We start from the raw sequence: 13,884 nt of genomic DNA, 5'->3' as shown, positions 1-13,884 counted from the left end.
AAGTGCAAGACTCCATGTTCTGTTCCCGGCACCATAAAAATAACAAAAAGGAAAGATCACTATGTAATTAGTCTGGCCTTAAACTCAACAAAGATCCACCTGCCTCAGCCTCCCCAGTGCTGGGATTAAAGGAGTGTGCCACCCACCATGCCCAGCCATTTTTTTTCTTATTTATTTACTTACTTATTTTGGTTTTTAAAGCTAGGGTCTCTCTATCCACTTTAAAAAAAAATGGAACCTAAAAATGTCCAAGAAGAGCCCAGCGGTGGTGGCGCACTCCTTTGATCCCAGCACTCGGGAGGCAGAGGCAGGCGGATCTCTATGAGTTCGAGGCCAGCCTGGGCTACCAAGTGAGATCCATAACAAGCTTCAAAGCTACAGAGAAACCCTGTCTCGAGAAAAAAAAAGAAAAAAGAAAAAGAAAAAAAGTTCAAGAAGTGACTCTGTAGTTATGTAACGAGTCTATTTAGGACACCAAGGCTAAAGCTGCTACTGTGGAGAGAGAAGGAAGCCCTGAGTGATTTAATGTGTGCAGTGACAGCGCCTCAGACCCACAGAGGGATGGGAAAGGAACCCTCCCCCAGGCAGGGAGGTAAGTCTCATCGGGAAGTGGCTGAGGGTCTAGTTCAATGGCAGAACGCTTGTCTACCTTACTCAGAAACATGAATTCAATCTTCAGTATTGCAAGAACAAAATATTCGTACTGCTACCCTCAACTAAGAGAAACAGAGTTCAATAAGAATCATTTTAAATGTCTCTAAGGAACTTCCCAAGCCCAGCTACTGGGGAGGCTGAAGCAGGAGAATCACAAATTCAAGCCCTGTCCTGGCCACACAGAGTCTGAAGCCAGCCTGGGCACCTTAGCCAGACACCTTGTCAAAATAAAAGGTAGGGCCAGCACGCTGTCCCAGTGGGGAAGACCGCAGAGCTTGATGACCTGTGCTTGACCCCATACCCATATGACAGAAGAACTCACTCCTGTAAGCTGTTCTCTGACCTCCACATGTGCGCCCTGGGGTGTGTGTGTGTGTGTGTGTGTGTGTGTGTGTGTGTGTGTGTGTACTCCCCCAACACACAAAGTAATGAATGTAAAAGTAAAGGGCCGTGAGGAGGAACAGTACTAGCCTAGCATGTACACAGCTCTGGGGTCAATTTCTTTTTCTGTTTTCTTTTCTTTTCCTTTTTTTTTTTTTGGAGTCAGGGTTTCTTTGTGTAGCTTTGTGCCTTTCCTGGAACTCGCTTTGGAGACCAGGCTGGGCTTGAACTCACAGAGATCTGCCTGCCTCTGCCTCCCAAGTACTGGGATTAAAGGCGTGCGCCACCAGGGTCAATTTCGAGTACTGGAAAAGAAAAAAGAAGTTCCATCTTTTTCTGTGAAGTAACTGTGGCATATTTAAGGTTTTGGGTATTAATAGAAAGACACAATTCAAGTTTACTAAAATATGCTATTATAAACAATATACTTTTGCGAAACTTTAGCAATTTAAAAATATTTGTTTTATTTTAAATGCACAGAGTGGTGTGCATTGTATATATGAGGTTCTGGATTTGATCGTCAATACCAGAAAAGAGAAAAGAAGAAAGAAAGAACAGGAAAAGACCAAGCCAAATGGGACTAGTCAGTCTTCAAAGAAGAACAGTGTCCTGCAGACTGCTCAGCACAGGTCTCCTTTGTCTGGCACCATCCTTTGGAATACCCCTAATGCTCCACTGGGAGACAAGCCATTCTTAAGCTTGTCAAATTAGCACCTTGGAAAGCCTGGCTAGTTTCCCATTGGTCATATTTTCCAATCATTCTGCTCTAATATTTAGAGACCCGGTAGCACATTCTTAGCCAATGTACAGGAGGGACTTGGCTCCAGGTAATTTCTCTCTCTCTCTCTCTTCAAGTTTGACATCTCTGTAAGTTAGCTATTACACAATATTAGCACAGCCTACTTTTTTCTGACTCATATTACCCAGGAGACAACTGAACAAGGAATCTGGACTAAAATTTCATATACTATCAGGGTTTCTTAAAGATTTGGTGCCCGTTTTCTATAATCTGTAAAGATCCCTTTCCTTTTACACACAATATTTTATTTGCGGGATTCAAGTACCCTGCATATACACTGTAGCTTTCATAGCCTCAAGCATCTTCTGTAATGATAAGTCAATATCTGACCTCATTTGGCAGGCGAGGGGCCTCGGTGCAGGCTAGCGCTGCCTCCTCCTTTTCTGCTGTGTCTGCACCATGTGTGGTCTGTTCCTTTGGTTTGAACTCGAACTTGTCAGGTTTTTTTTCCCCTGAGACAGGGTTTCTCTGTGTAGCCCTGGCTGTCCTAGAACTCACTTTGTAGACCAGGCTAGACTAAAAAAACTCAAAACATCTGCCTGCCTCTACCTCTCCAGTGCTGGGATTAAAGGCGTGTGCCATCATACTCAGCTCACGTCACTTCCCATCAAAGCTTTGGTAGGCTATGATATGTGTTTGCCCTCTTTATAAACGTAAACACCTTGCTATTTCCCAGAGTAACTGAATCCCCTGAAACTACCTAACTATAATTTCAAACATGCTAAGGATTCAGGAACCAGAGACTAATACTGAGCCCAGTCATAGAGAGCAGGCAAATAATAGTGAAGAGAGACTTTATTTCTTTGTTTCCAAAAGCACACACGTTCACTGATACGAAAGGGTGGGGACCATTTCCTATTATACAATGGAGCTTGCCAATGTCCCCATGGACTGTGTTGTGACTTGTCCTCCCAGCCATGAAAATAAGAATGCCTGTCATATTCCTTATGCTGAGGAAAAACAATGACTAAAATAGTATCTATGAACCAGTTCGAATTCTTCAGTGGAAAGATGGCAGGTGCTCAGACATAAAGTGCTTAGATAAACACAAGACTATTTAGTTCGAAAAGGCAGAGGAAAAACTCTTCATACGTCTCATATGGAATAACTGATAAGAAGGTATTTGAGTATTATCTATTCTCAACTTGTTTAAAAGCCTGGAATTCCCTGATATACTTTGGCTCGCATAATACATGTAAATTAAATATGACAAGTCCAGCTTAGCAAAACCAGAATATACGAGTTCAAATGTTAGCTGTAGGAAAGACAATAAAAGGACCCTGTTGTGGAATATTACTTCTTTAACTATGTAAAGATATGGGGTATGAGATATCTATCTATCTATCTATCTATATATATATATACACACATATACATATACATATGTATGTATGTATACACACACACACACACACACACACACACACACACACACACACACACATATCACCACTGCCCTGCCTGGTATACTTGTTTATGTTGTGAATAGTACTTTAACTATGTAAAGGTATGTTACATTTGTTTATGCTGCATTTGTTTAATAGTGTAAAAATGTGTTGCATTTATTTTACCTTGCCTGCCTAAGGCACCTGATTGGTCTCATAAAAAGCTGAAAAGCCAAGCTAGGCAGGAGAGGGATAAACAGGGCTGGGCAGGCAGAAAATAAGTAGAAGGAGGAATCTAGGCTTGACAAGTAAGAAGAAGGATGGAGGGAAAAAGAGAGGGAGACGCCTGGGGCCAGCCAGACACAGAGTAGGACATACGAAACGTAGATGACGAGAAACATGTTAATTTAAGTTATAAAGCTAGTGGGACAAGCCTAAGCTAAGGCTGAGCGTTCATAACTAATAGTAAGTCTCATGATTTGGGGGCTGGTGGTCTCAGAAAGCCTGCTACAGTACCTAAAGACGAAGCTGATTAAACATGCAGGCATTCTTTTTGGTTTTCTGTTTTGTTTTTAGGCTAACCAGGAACTCATCATGTAGCTAAGGGTTCAGACTCACATCGAATCTTCTGCCTCAGCCTCCCCAGTGCAGAAGGCCCAAGAGCTGCCACAATGGCTTGCTTACCCAGCCTCTGTTGAAGATCTTCACAGACTGAGCAGGCTAGTGTCGGTTTGCAATCTCGGCACTCGGTGGCAGGAACAGGAGACTCAAGGCTCAAGGCCAGCCTGGGCTACAGAGTGAAGCCTGATTTCATGCTCGGCCTAGCCCGAGGCATTCTGGAAGCAGGAGAATCTGGGCGGGGAGCAGGGAGAACTGAATTGGTGAAAGGACAGGACAAATGGGAAGTTTCAAAGTGGGACCCAGAGGAAATGACTCAGCCATAGGTCAGGGAGGGGATTCCAGTTAGGTAAGCTGAACTGTGGGACTGTAATCTGGGAGAACTCATTATCTAAAGAAACTCATTTCAGTGTTCTCAGGAGTAGTGAGTGGGCAAGAAGCCCAGTGGTAACAGTGTACAACAGCACCCCAACATTTGTATTTTTAATACTTGGGCAGTTCAAGTCATTTACCCAGACTGGTTGTCAAGGAAGACTGGACTCTCGGTACTTGAAAAACTGAGTCAGAAGGATTTTGAGTTCTAGACTAGGGCTACACAGCAAGACACTGCAAACAGACAGACAGACAGAGGGAGGGGGTAGGTGATGAGATGGGTCAGTGGTAGAGCACTGTGGGACAGGCATGTGGCACCGAGTTCGGATCCCCAGTGTCCACATAAAGCTGGAAGGAGCAGCAGATGTCTGTAATCCCAGTGTTCCCACCACAAGATGGAAGAGAGATAGGCAGGAGACTCTGGAAGCTGCACGGCCAGCTAGTCTGTTGAACAGAGCAGCAAAGGAGAGACGGCTCAGTGGTAAGCATACTTGCTCCTGCAGGGACTAGAGTTTGGTTCTCAGCATCCGTGTTAGACCGCTCACAACCACATCTAAGTCTAGCTCCTGGGGGACCCAACAGCACCTGTGCTCACATGCACACAGCTCTCCCCATAATGCATATAATTCAAATTAAGACACATATCTCAAACAAGGTAGAAAGCAAGAACAAGCACCAGCGGTTGTCCTCGGATAGTCCATACAAGCACCAAGACTTGTATACTCCTCACACACACCACCTCTCTACTATCCTCAAGTGAAAAAGCACTGGCTGTGGAAGTGCACACGTGATATTAATCCCACCACTTGAAACACAGGAGAACTAAGAGTTCAGTTGTCCCCAGCAACATTAGCTCAAGTTCAGGCCAGCCTGTGGGCTATATGAGACCTGGTTTTAAAAAAAACCCAAGACAAAAAAATTAAAGACTGAAGTGATATGAATATGAAAATATTCATCGTAGTTAGGTGTAAATTTAAGTTACTCATCAAACATCTACTGAGGTCCAACCCCTGCTCCAGCAGTGTGCACAGACAGAGGGAAAACAGTAGGACCATGGGCTCTGCCCTTGAGCAGCCTACAACCCTGCACTAAGTCACCCCAAAGCCACAAACTGTTATTGACATTTAGAAAACTGTGGTTAATGTATGCATAACCAACTGGAATTTGTAAGCTTGGAAACAAAGTTTTAAAAGATCTTTTGGGACACGCTTATGCAAAGGTATGAAGTCAAGATGGTTGGTATTAAATAATTTGCTTACAGCAGGACTGGAAACTTTGTAAGGGCAGAGAGGGGGGATGTACAGCCTGAAGTGTGGGTCCATGTATCCCAGGCTGGCCTTGAACTCGCTCTGATGATCTTAAATTCCTGATCTTTCTGCCTCCACCTTCCAAATGCTAGGTTGACAGACGAGTGCCACCACAAAGTCTACTGTGGGCTCTGTTCTAAGTCTGGAGGTGACTAAAATATTTAGTCGACAGAGGTGACAATCAAATCTGCCTTAGAAGAAGACTGGTCAGGCAGCAGGGAGAGTGGAGAGGAAGAGCAGAAACGGGAGGAGACAGGAAAGAAGTTTCTGAAAAAGGACTGGATGTCTGGGTTAAATGAAGGTACCAGAGCATAGTACCATTATAGCTTTAGGTTTGCATGCGTCATCCAGTGAGACAGACAATTAAAAAATAGAAGAGCAACACAGTTTTCTTTCTTTTTTTCCAGAGCTGAGGACTGAGCCCAGGGCCTTGTGCTTGCTAGGCAAGTGATCTACCACTGAGCTAAATCCCTAAATCCCAGAGTTTTCTTTTTGCAGGGGGCTGGGTGTGCAGCCTTACCTTGTGCTGAAGTGATGTGTATCTTGCTCTTTTGATATCATCATCATGAAAGTGGGCTCCAGGCCCTTGAGAGATCTTTGTATGTGTATGGGAAAGGGTCCTGAGGATGTGTGTAAGTTATTTCTGAGCTTTTTTTGGTGTGTCCTTCCTCAAGGAACTGGACTGAATGAACTAGCTGTATGCTGATTTTCAGTAAGTGAAGAAACAGTAATCATATGGACAAACAATATTGTTATCTAAGACCTCATTTCATACATAAATATGGCAGTAACAATAAGTGTAACAGATCCAATCAGTTCTTCACTAATTACGATACAGCAGACACAAGAAAATAGTGTATTACTTTGTCTCTGAAATTACATCCTGAGTGGCTCCATAGTGAAAAACTTTATAGGCTTTCATAGAGAAAATAAAAGTTTAAAATGCAACCAATTTTATATGCAATTTCCTGTATAGCTGTAAATACTATACCTCTTTTCATTATGCTGTTAAATATTCCTTTTGTCTTATTGTGCAACTAAACTGTTATTACCCCCTCACCCCCCTCGCTTTTCGAGACAGGGTTTCTCTGTGTAGTCCTATAGTCCGGGCTGTTTTGGAGCTCGATCTGTAGACCAGGCTGGCCTCAAACTCACAGATCAGGCTGTCTGCTGGGATTAAAGACATGGGCTGCCACGCCCCGAAGCCGGATTATTAGCTCTATTAACTTTAAAAACTTGTAAATTCACGAGGATAATTCCTGTGAAACCAAGCACAGAAAAAATGCACATTACAGCGGTTAAAAAACCTGACCTTTTATGTGTGTATTATTTCACTCTAGAACCATTTAACGATGAAGATATTGTTGCTGTTGACTGAGTTCATGTTAAGTTGTATTCACAATATTTTTATTCTGTTTCAATCAATATTTCTGCCACTAATGGCAATCGGAGTTTATTCACTTCTAAACATCAGAGTCCAACTTTGGTTGTCTTTGAAAGTTATCTTTTCCGGTCCACCCACCATTCTCAGGAATCAAGATATCACTCCACTACCTCTCGTTCCAGTAAAGAATGAAACAATCCCTTTAAACTCCCCCAAACACAACCTATCTTAGAATAATAAAGACCGAAGACAAGTTACAACAGGCAGCCGGGAGCACATTAGTGGGACCAAACAAGCAGGTCGCGGCTTTGGCCCAGGAACCAGTGAGAAAGTCGGAAGAATCTGGGCCATCTGCCAAAGGTGAACGTCCCCTAGATCCTGGAGACGGACAGGAGCTACGAAACTAAAGTGAGTGATTGACAGGCGGAGGAAGAGGCTCGACCCGTCGGGACTGAGCAAAACACGCCAAGAATTCTAGAGAAACGTCAGGAATTCCAGGGCATTGCGAAGCCAGGCTCGAACCCAGCTCCAAAGGCGAGGCCCTGGGCTGAGGCCCACACTGCTCCTGAGAATGTCTGCGTGAAGTCAGCCACCAGGAAGCCCGGGGCCCACGCGCTCCCCAAAGTCACAGCTCCATCCCGGGACTCCCACCCGTGAAAGTAAGGAAAGCAGGGGGCGGGCGCCTGGGTGTGGGGGGCGGGACCCAGGCTTGTCCCCGCCCCCGAGCGGCGCATCCTCAGTGCGCCTGCGTAGGGTGAGGCCGGACTCTATTTGGTTATCCGGCGTGCGGCCGCCGAGGCGTTCGCTACCCAGCGTGCTGTGCGCGCGAGCGGCGGCCCTACGTCTGTCCTCCCCCGTCCCTCCCTCCCTCCCTCTCTCCCTCCCTCCCTCTCTCCCTCCCTCCCGCCGCGGCCCCCCTTTCCCCAAAGTGAGTGAGTGAGACGGGCAGATGGAGGAGGGACTGTAATGGCGGCGGCCGGCAGCTCCCTGCTCTGATCCGCGGCAAGCACACGGCAGCCACCCCCTCCCCGGCCCTCTCCCGGCCGGCCCCCGCCCTGCCGTCGGCGCGGGGCCACCGTCCCGGCCCGCCCCGCAGCTGTCGGTGTCTCGCTCTGCGCCCCGGCCGGGGCCCCACACACAATGGACGAGCTGGCCGGAGGCGGCGGCGGCGGCGGCCAGGGGATGGCGGCCCCTCCCCGGCCGCAGCAGGGACCCGGGGGGAACCTGAGCCTGCCGCCGGGAGCGAACGGAGCGCCGGGCGGTGGGGGTCCGGCGGCCGCCGAAGCGGCGGGGCCCCCGGCAGGCCCCGAGCTGTCCCGGCCGCAACAGTACACTATCCCGGGGATACTGCACTACATCCAGCACGAGTGGGCCCGGTTCGAGATGGAGCGGGCGCACTGGGAGGTGGAGCGGGCCGAACTGCAGGTACCTGGCCGGGGTCGGGTGCGGGCTGTGGCCGGGGCGCGGGCCCCGGGGGTGGGGCGGGCCCGCGCCCTGCGGGGCGGAGGGGACCTACCTGCGAGGCTCCGGCGTGGCCAGCGGCGACTGCGTTCCCGGCGCCCCCTCCCCCGCTCCCGCAGCGGCCCGCTCCCTCCTCACGGGCGGCGCGCTGCGGGCATCCTCGGGGCAGCCATTTTGGCTTTTAGCATGGCGGCTGCGGGGCTCCTCCGGTGGCGCTCGCTGGGCCTCCGGGCTTGGGCCCAGCGCCTCTGGGCGAGAGTCTGGCGTGGGTCCGCTGGGCGCTGAGTTGGCGCTTGCTTGTCCTTTGGAGGTTGAGAACACCCGGAGAGGGCCTGGGGTGAGCGGCTCGCCTCCTGACCCCGGCACCCCCTTCCGAGGTGGCGTCCTGCCCCCTCCCCCGCGCCCGGGCACGCAGTTGCCCCTTGACAGCCACGCCGCTTGGGGCTACTGCCGCGCACAATGGCAGGCGACCCGCCGGCGAAGTTTGCCTTCCCACCCTCAACTTTTCAATGCCCAGGATGCCGCTGGACTCGACTCGCTTGGATTCCCTTTAGCGCTTAATGATTCACCGACACTTTTAACTGCAATTTTCTCTTTTGAGTCGGCTTCTCTAGACTTTCCTCCTCACATCCTTGTTTTTCTCCTACAAAGCAAAACCCGGTCTATCTGTACTGTATGTATGACATGTCTGCGGAAAGAATTGGTCTTAATTTGAAGTAAAACGTACTTCTTGTTTGGTACCAAGCGAAAACAAAGCTAAGCGTCCACCTAATGTGAACCTCTGATATAGACTTATCTCTGACATAGAGTTATCCTAACTTTTGGAAGATGGTAGTGTCAGGTTCATGCCTTGAAGTTTCAAAATTGCCTCATTGAAAGAATTGAGTTGTAGGATAGTTGGATTTAGTTTTAAGTTCCTTTCCAGAGTGTAACTTAAGCTTAGAAGAAAAAAAAGGTATGCATCTAAACGTTGCATCTGTTTTTAGGAATTTTGGATGTAAGGCATATAGTTCATTATTATGCACACACATACAACACACCTTTGGTGAATTTAGGAAGAAGTAATGTTGAAATGGGAGATTGATCATGTAGAAAAGGTGTTCTCAAATAAACATGAATCTTCAGTTTGGTTTTGAACCAGTAAACTTTATCACATTGATTGTAAAGAATTTTCATTCAAAAATTAAAAATACTTGGGTGTGTGGTGGCACACATCTCTAGTCCCAGCACTCAGGAGGGAAAGCAGATGGATCTCCGTGAGTTTGGGCCACTGTGGTTTACATAGAGAGTTACAGGACAACCAGGGCTACATAGAGTCTATCTCAAACAAACAAAAAAGTAAAAGACACATTAAAAATAATATCATTTCGCTGACAAAAGCATTGCAAAACAAGTGATTGGACCAGGAAATATTTGTTGTAAGTTTTTGTTTTGTTTGAGACAGGGTTTCTCTGTGTATCCCTTGGCTGTCCTGGAACTCAACTCTGTAGACCAGGCCTGCTTGTCTCCTGAGTGATGGGATTAAAGGTGTGTACCACCATACCCAGGTGTGTGTGTGTGTGTGTGTGTGTGTGTGTGTGTGTGTGTGTGTGTGAATGTTTATTTTTTATTTGTATATGTGTGCCTGAATGTATGTATGTTTGTGCACTACATGTGTGCAAGGGTCAGAAGACAGTATTGGATCCCTGTAGTTACGGATGTTTATGAGCCATCATATGGGAGGATATCGAACCTGGTCTTTACGAGCAGTGGTTGCTATTAACCATGAGCCATCTCTCCAGACCCTGGTTGTTTTTGTTTTTGTTTTTGACACAGGGTCTTATATCTTATACTAAGTTGTTTTTGTTTTTGTTTTTTTTGACACAGGGTCTTATATCTCATACTAGCCTGGTACTAGGATGGCTTTGACCTCAGATATTTGTCTACTTCTGCCTCTGCAGAGATCAAAGGCGAACGCCACCACTGCCTGTTATTGTTTTGAGACAGAGTCTCTGTAGTCTTGGGCCGCCTGGTATAACAGGCTGATTTCTCTCTCTTACAGATCCATCTGCTTCTGCCACTTAAATTCTGGGATAAAGGTTTGCAGCACCTCCCCCAGCAAGCCACTAAACTTTTATTTTACTCCAGAAAGTGGGTTAAGTTAAACTTAAAAATCTTATGTATTTTATATTATGACACCTTTAGTTGATTTGGTAGTTTTAAAATTGTGCTTAAGAATACTTTTGTGTTTTAGAGATTGTAACTTTCAAAAGTGTAAGTCAGAATTGCCTGTGGTTCCTTTAAATTTGTAGAGTCTGCTTAATGTGCTTGGATGTGGAGCTTTGTGGGCACACAACTTTCCAGTACAATGTGATGCCGACTTAATGCCCACGTGGGTAGACTGAGGTTAAAGTTAAAGTGTTCATTAAAAATACTCTGAGGCTTTTGCTTACTTTGATAAACCACCAGTTCCTTATGTTTGATCCTTGTACTGTTCATTTTCCTTGGTTTTCAAATTAGCAATTGAATTTGTCACTCAGGCATGGTTAATGTAAATAGGTAAGAAAGCATCTTATGTCCAAATGAACAAGTTTTACATTATTGAAATCTGTGTTGTCAGCCTTTACTCCCTTCTCCTTTCCATTGTTCCTGTCCTTTACAGCAGCAGAGGACTGGAAGGATTCTGTTGCTGGACTTCTTTCAGATAATCTTTTATATGGTAGCTCTGATAGTCTTTGTTTACTTGCTTTTTTTTTTCTTTAAAATGTGTGTGTGTGTGTGTGTGTGTGTGTGTACGTATGAGTGTATATATGCATTCGAGAGTGTGAGTGTGCACAGAAGTGCATGCACCCCCACAGAGGCCAGAGATAATGGATTCCCCTGCAGCTGGAGTTGCAGGTGTTAATGATCCTGGCTGTTATCGGTGCTGGGACTTGAACTCAGGTCCCCTGGAAGAAGTGTCATTTCTCCAGCCTTTTTACTTGTTTTAAAAGGTCACATGGTATATATGGTATTCTCTGCTTCTATTTTTTCCTAGACATTCTCTCCCTCTCTCTTTGCTTTCTTTTTTTTTTTAAGTTTTTTGAGACAGAGTTTTCTATGTAACAGCCCTGGCTGTCCTGGAACTCCTTTTGTAGCCCAGGCTGGCCAACTCACAAGAGATCCACCTGCCTCTGCCTCCAGAGTGCTGGAATTATTTTATACTGATACTTTTGGAATAAAATGTTCATGACTGAATTGTTTATATGCTTTTGTGTGTGCTATGTATATCTTTAAATTGTTTTATTGGGTTAATTAGTTAATAGCATTTCAGATTTGTTTCTGGAATGTTGAATGTACTTTAAATGCTGTTGGTCATTTGATGGGGTGGGATAGGGCCATGCAGCAGAAGCTGCCTGGAACTTGGTAGATGGCTCACACTGGCCTTGAATGCTATTAGTCTTTAATTAAGACTGTGAAGTACATACTTAAAACTTAATGTGTTGAATGTATGTGTTGTATTTAAGATGCAAATTTAAAATTATTTGTTACTTTCTTAAAAACAAGACAACTTCTGTCATTTTTACATGTAGTTCTGAGTGCATTAATCATCTACACATCGTTTTTTGAAACAGTGTCTTGTAAATGTTGCCCAGGCTGGACCTTAACACCTGGGTTTTAAGTGATTCCCTGTGTCAGCCTCAGGTAGCTGGGACTAACATGTGAACACATTTTTTGGCTGTGCTGGAGCCTGCAGCCTGCAGCCTGAAGCTTGGGCATGCTATTTAGTGTGTCTGTGGTTTGTGATTGCCTACAGCACAGGAGGTCGGAAGACGACTCATGGGAGTCAGTTGTCAGTCTCTTCTGTCTGTTGTCAGGCCTGTCGGCAAGCTCCTTTGCCTGCTCAGCCGCCTTAGAGCCCTACAGATTTCCTTTCCATTTCCCTGTTAGCCTCAGTCTGTAGTCTTGCCCCTTACGAACACGGTAGAACAGCAGTTTTTTTTTGTTGTTGTTGTTCATGATTGACCTTCAAATTTCCAAATCCTGTGGCTTTATATACTGTATTGGGCTGAAGCTACAGTTTCTGCTGTTAATTATTTCTTCCTCAAAGTCTTTTCCTTTAGGACTGGTCTTGTTGGGGCACCCATTTGATCCTAGAACTGGGAAGGCAAAGGCAGGTGGACTTCCTTTGAGTTCCAGGCCAACCAGGGCTCTCTAGTGAGACAGTCTGTTTGAGACTCTCTGACTTCCTTTCTGTCATTCTTTATTTTTCTTTTACCTGCTTCGTCACTTCTGTTGTTTTTGAGACATGGTCTTGCTATGTATCCCTGGTTGGTATAGTCTAGCCCAGGGTGGCCTCAACTAATGGCAATCTTCTTGCCTTTCCTTCTCCAGTAAAAGGAAAAGTATAGGGCACCACCAAGCCCTGCCTGTTTTTTGTAATACTTCCTTTTATTTGTTTCTAGTTGTAATTGGAGGTTCTAGATGAACCTGTATGTCACTGTATTATTTTACCAAAAATCACATTTTTATTACATTTTTATTCTTTTGTGTGTGCTTGTGTATATCTGGGCATGTGCATGGTACAGCATATGTTTGGAGGTCAGAAAACCATGTGAGTCCAGGAATTGAACTTAGGTCAGCAGGCATGGTAGCAGATAGATGCCCTTATCCTCTGAGCCATCTCTGGGGCTGTTATCCAATTTTTAAACTACCATATTTACCCATTTAATTCTGAAAACTTCCTAGTGAGGTTGGTGGAACTGACTTCTTTTTTAAGTTTCTCACACTGAAGTATTGGGGCCCAGAGTTTAATATGTTCAAGTAGGTAACTGGAGACAGCAGAAAGCAGAGCTGGGATTTAAACCTGAGGACATGCTTTTACCTTCTGGATGTTTTAGGCTTATCTGTAAATTTCCTGTTTAACTTTTCTATCTCAAATTCAACTGTTCATCTGTTCAGCTGATTTTGTATCCCTATTCTTTCTGCAAACCGCACCAAACCTGTTCCATTAATGTTATTACTAGTATTTAGTCAATGAGTCCTTTCCGGGGTGTAGTCAGACTTGAGTCTCATTGATTTTTCATAGTTAGTTATCCAGGAAATATGTGCTGCTTTGGGTTACTTGCTGGGCACATAATTACATGTGAAACAAAGACTTCACCTTTAGGGAGCTTGTTTTGGAGAGAATCAAGTGATTCAAGTGGCAAAGTAAAGGAGACTGAGAAAATAAATTAGATTGAAACTTGTATGAGTTTGCTGTTAGTACGATTCTGTGTGCTGGATTAATATTTCAAATATATGCTTAAAAGTAGTGTTGTGATCTCCCACAAACTCTGGATGTTAAGTTTTTCAGTATACTGTTATTCATTGCCCCTTCCCCCAATTTTTTGAGGTATGGTCTCTTGTATCCTAGGTTGGCCTCAAATTCTTTAGGTTGCTAAGGATGACCTTGAATTTATCCTTCTACTTCCCCAGTGCTGGAATTAACAGCTGTTAAACTGGTTTATATGGCACTGTGAGGCCAGCCCAAGGCTTCACGCATGTTAGACGAGAATTCTACCT

The 13,884-nt window shown here is 45.3% G+C and overlaps 2 protein-coding genes across 5 annotated transcripts in view; one reads left to right on the top strand and one right to left on the bottom strand.

The window, feature by feature from the left end:
• Positions 1-8,763, bottom strand: part of Ap4s1 (adaptor related protein complex 4 subunit sigma 1) — a 43,646-nt gene extending 34,883 nt beyond the window's left edge. The window contains exon 1 of the mRNA XM_036206418.1: positions 8,417-8,763. The gene's annotated coding sequence lies outside the window, so the exon portion shown is untranslated. The remainder of the gene's footprint in view (positions 1-8,416) is intronic.
• The window catches only part of Strn3 (striatin 3), an 87,721-nt gene continuing 81,656 nt past the window's right edge, over positions 7,820-13,884 (top strand). For all 4 annotated transcript variants that reach the window (XR_004946542.1, XM_036206416.1, XM_036206415.1 and 1 more), the window contains exon 1: positions 7,820-8,325. Coding sequence is in view for 3 of the 4 variants with exons in the window: in XM_036206416.1 (XP_036062309.1) it covers positions 8,041-8,325 (285 nt within the window). In the remaining variant the exon portion in view is untranslated. The remainder of the gene's footprint in view (positions 8,326-13,884) is intronic.

Source organism: Onychomys torridus, chromosome 14 (assembly GCF_903995425.1).
Source record: "Onychomys torridus chromosome 14, mOncTor1.1, whole genome shotgun sequence".
Taxonomy (NCBI): domain Eukaryota; kingdom Metazoa; phylum Chordata; class Mammalia; order Rodentia; family Cricetidae; genus Onychomys; species Onychomys torridus.
The sequence above is the reverse complement of the archived record's forward strand: the minus strand, read 5'-3'. Positions and strand labels throughout refer to the sequence as shown.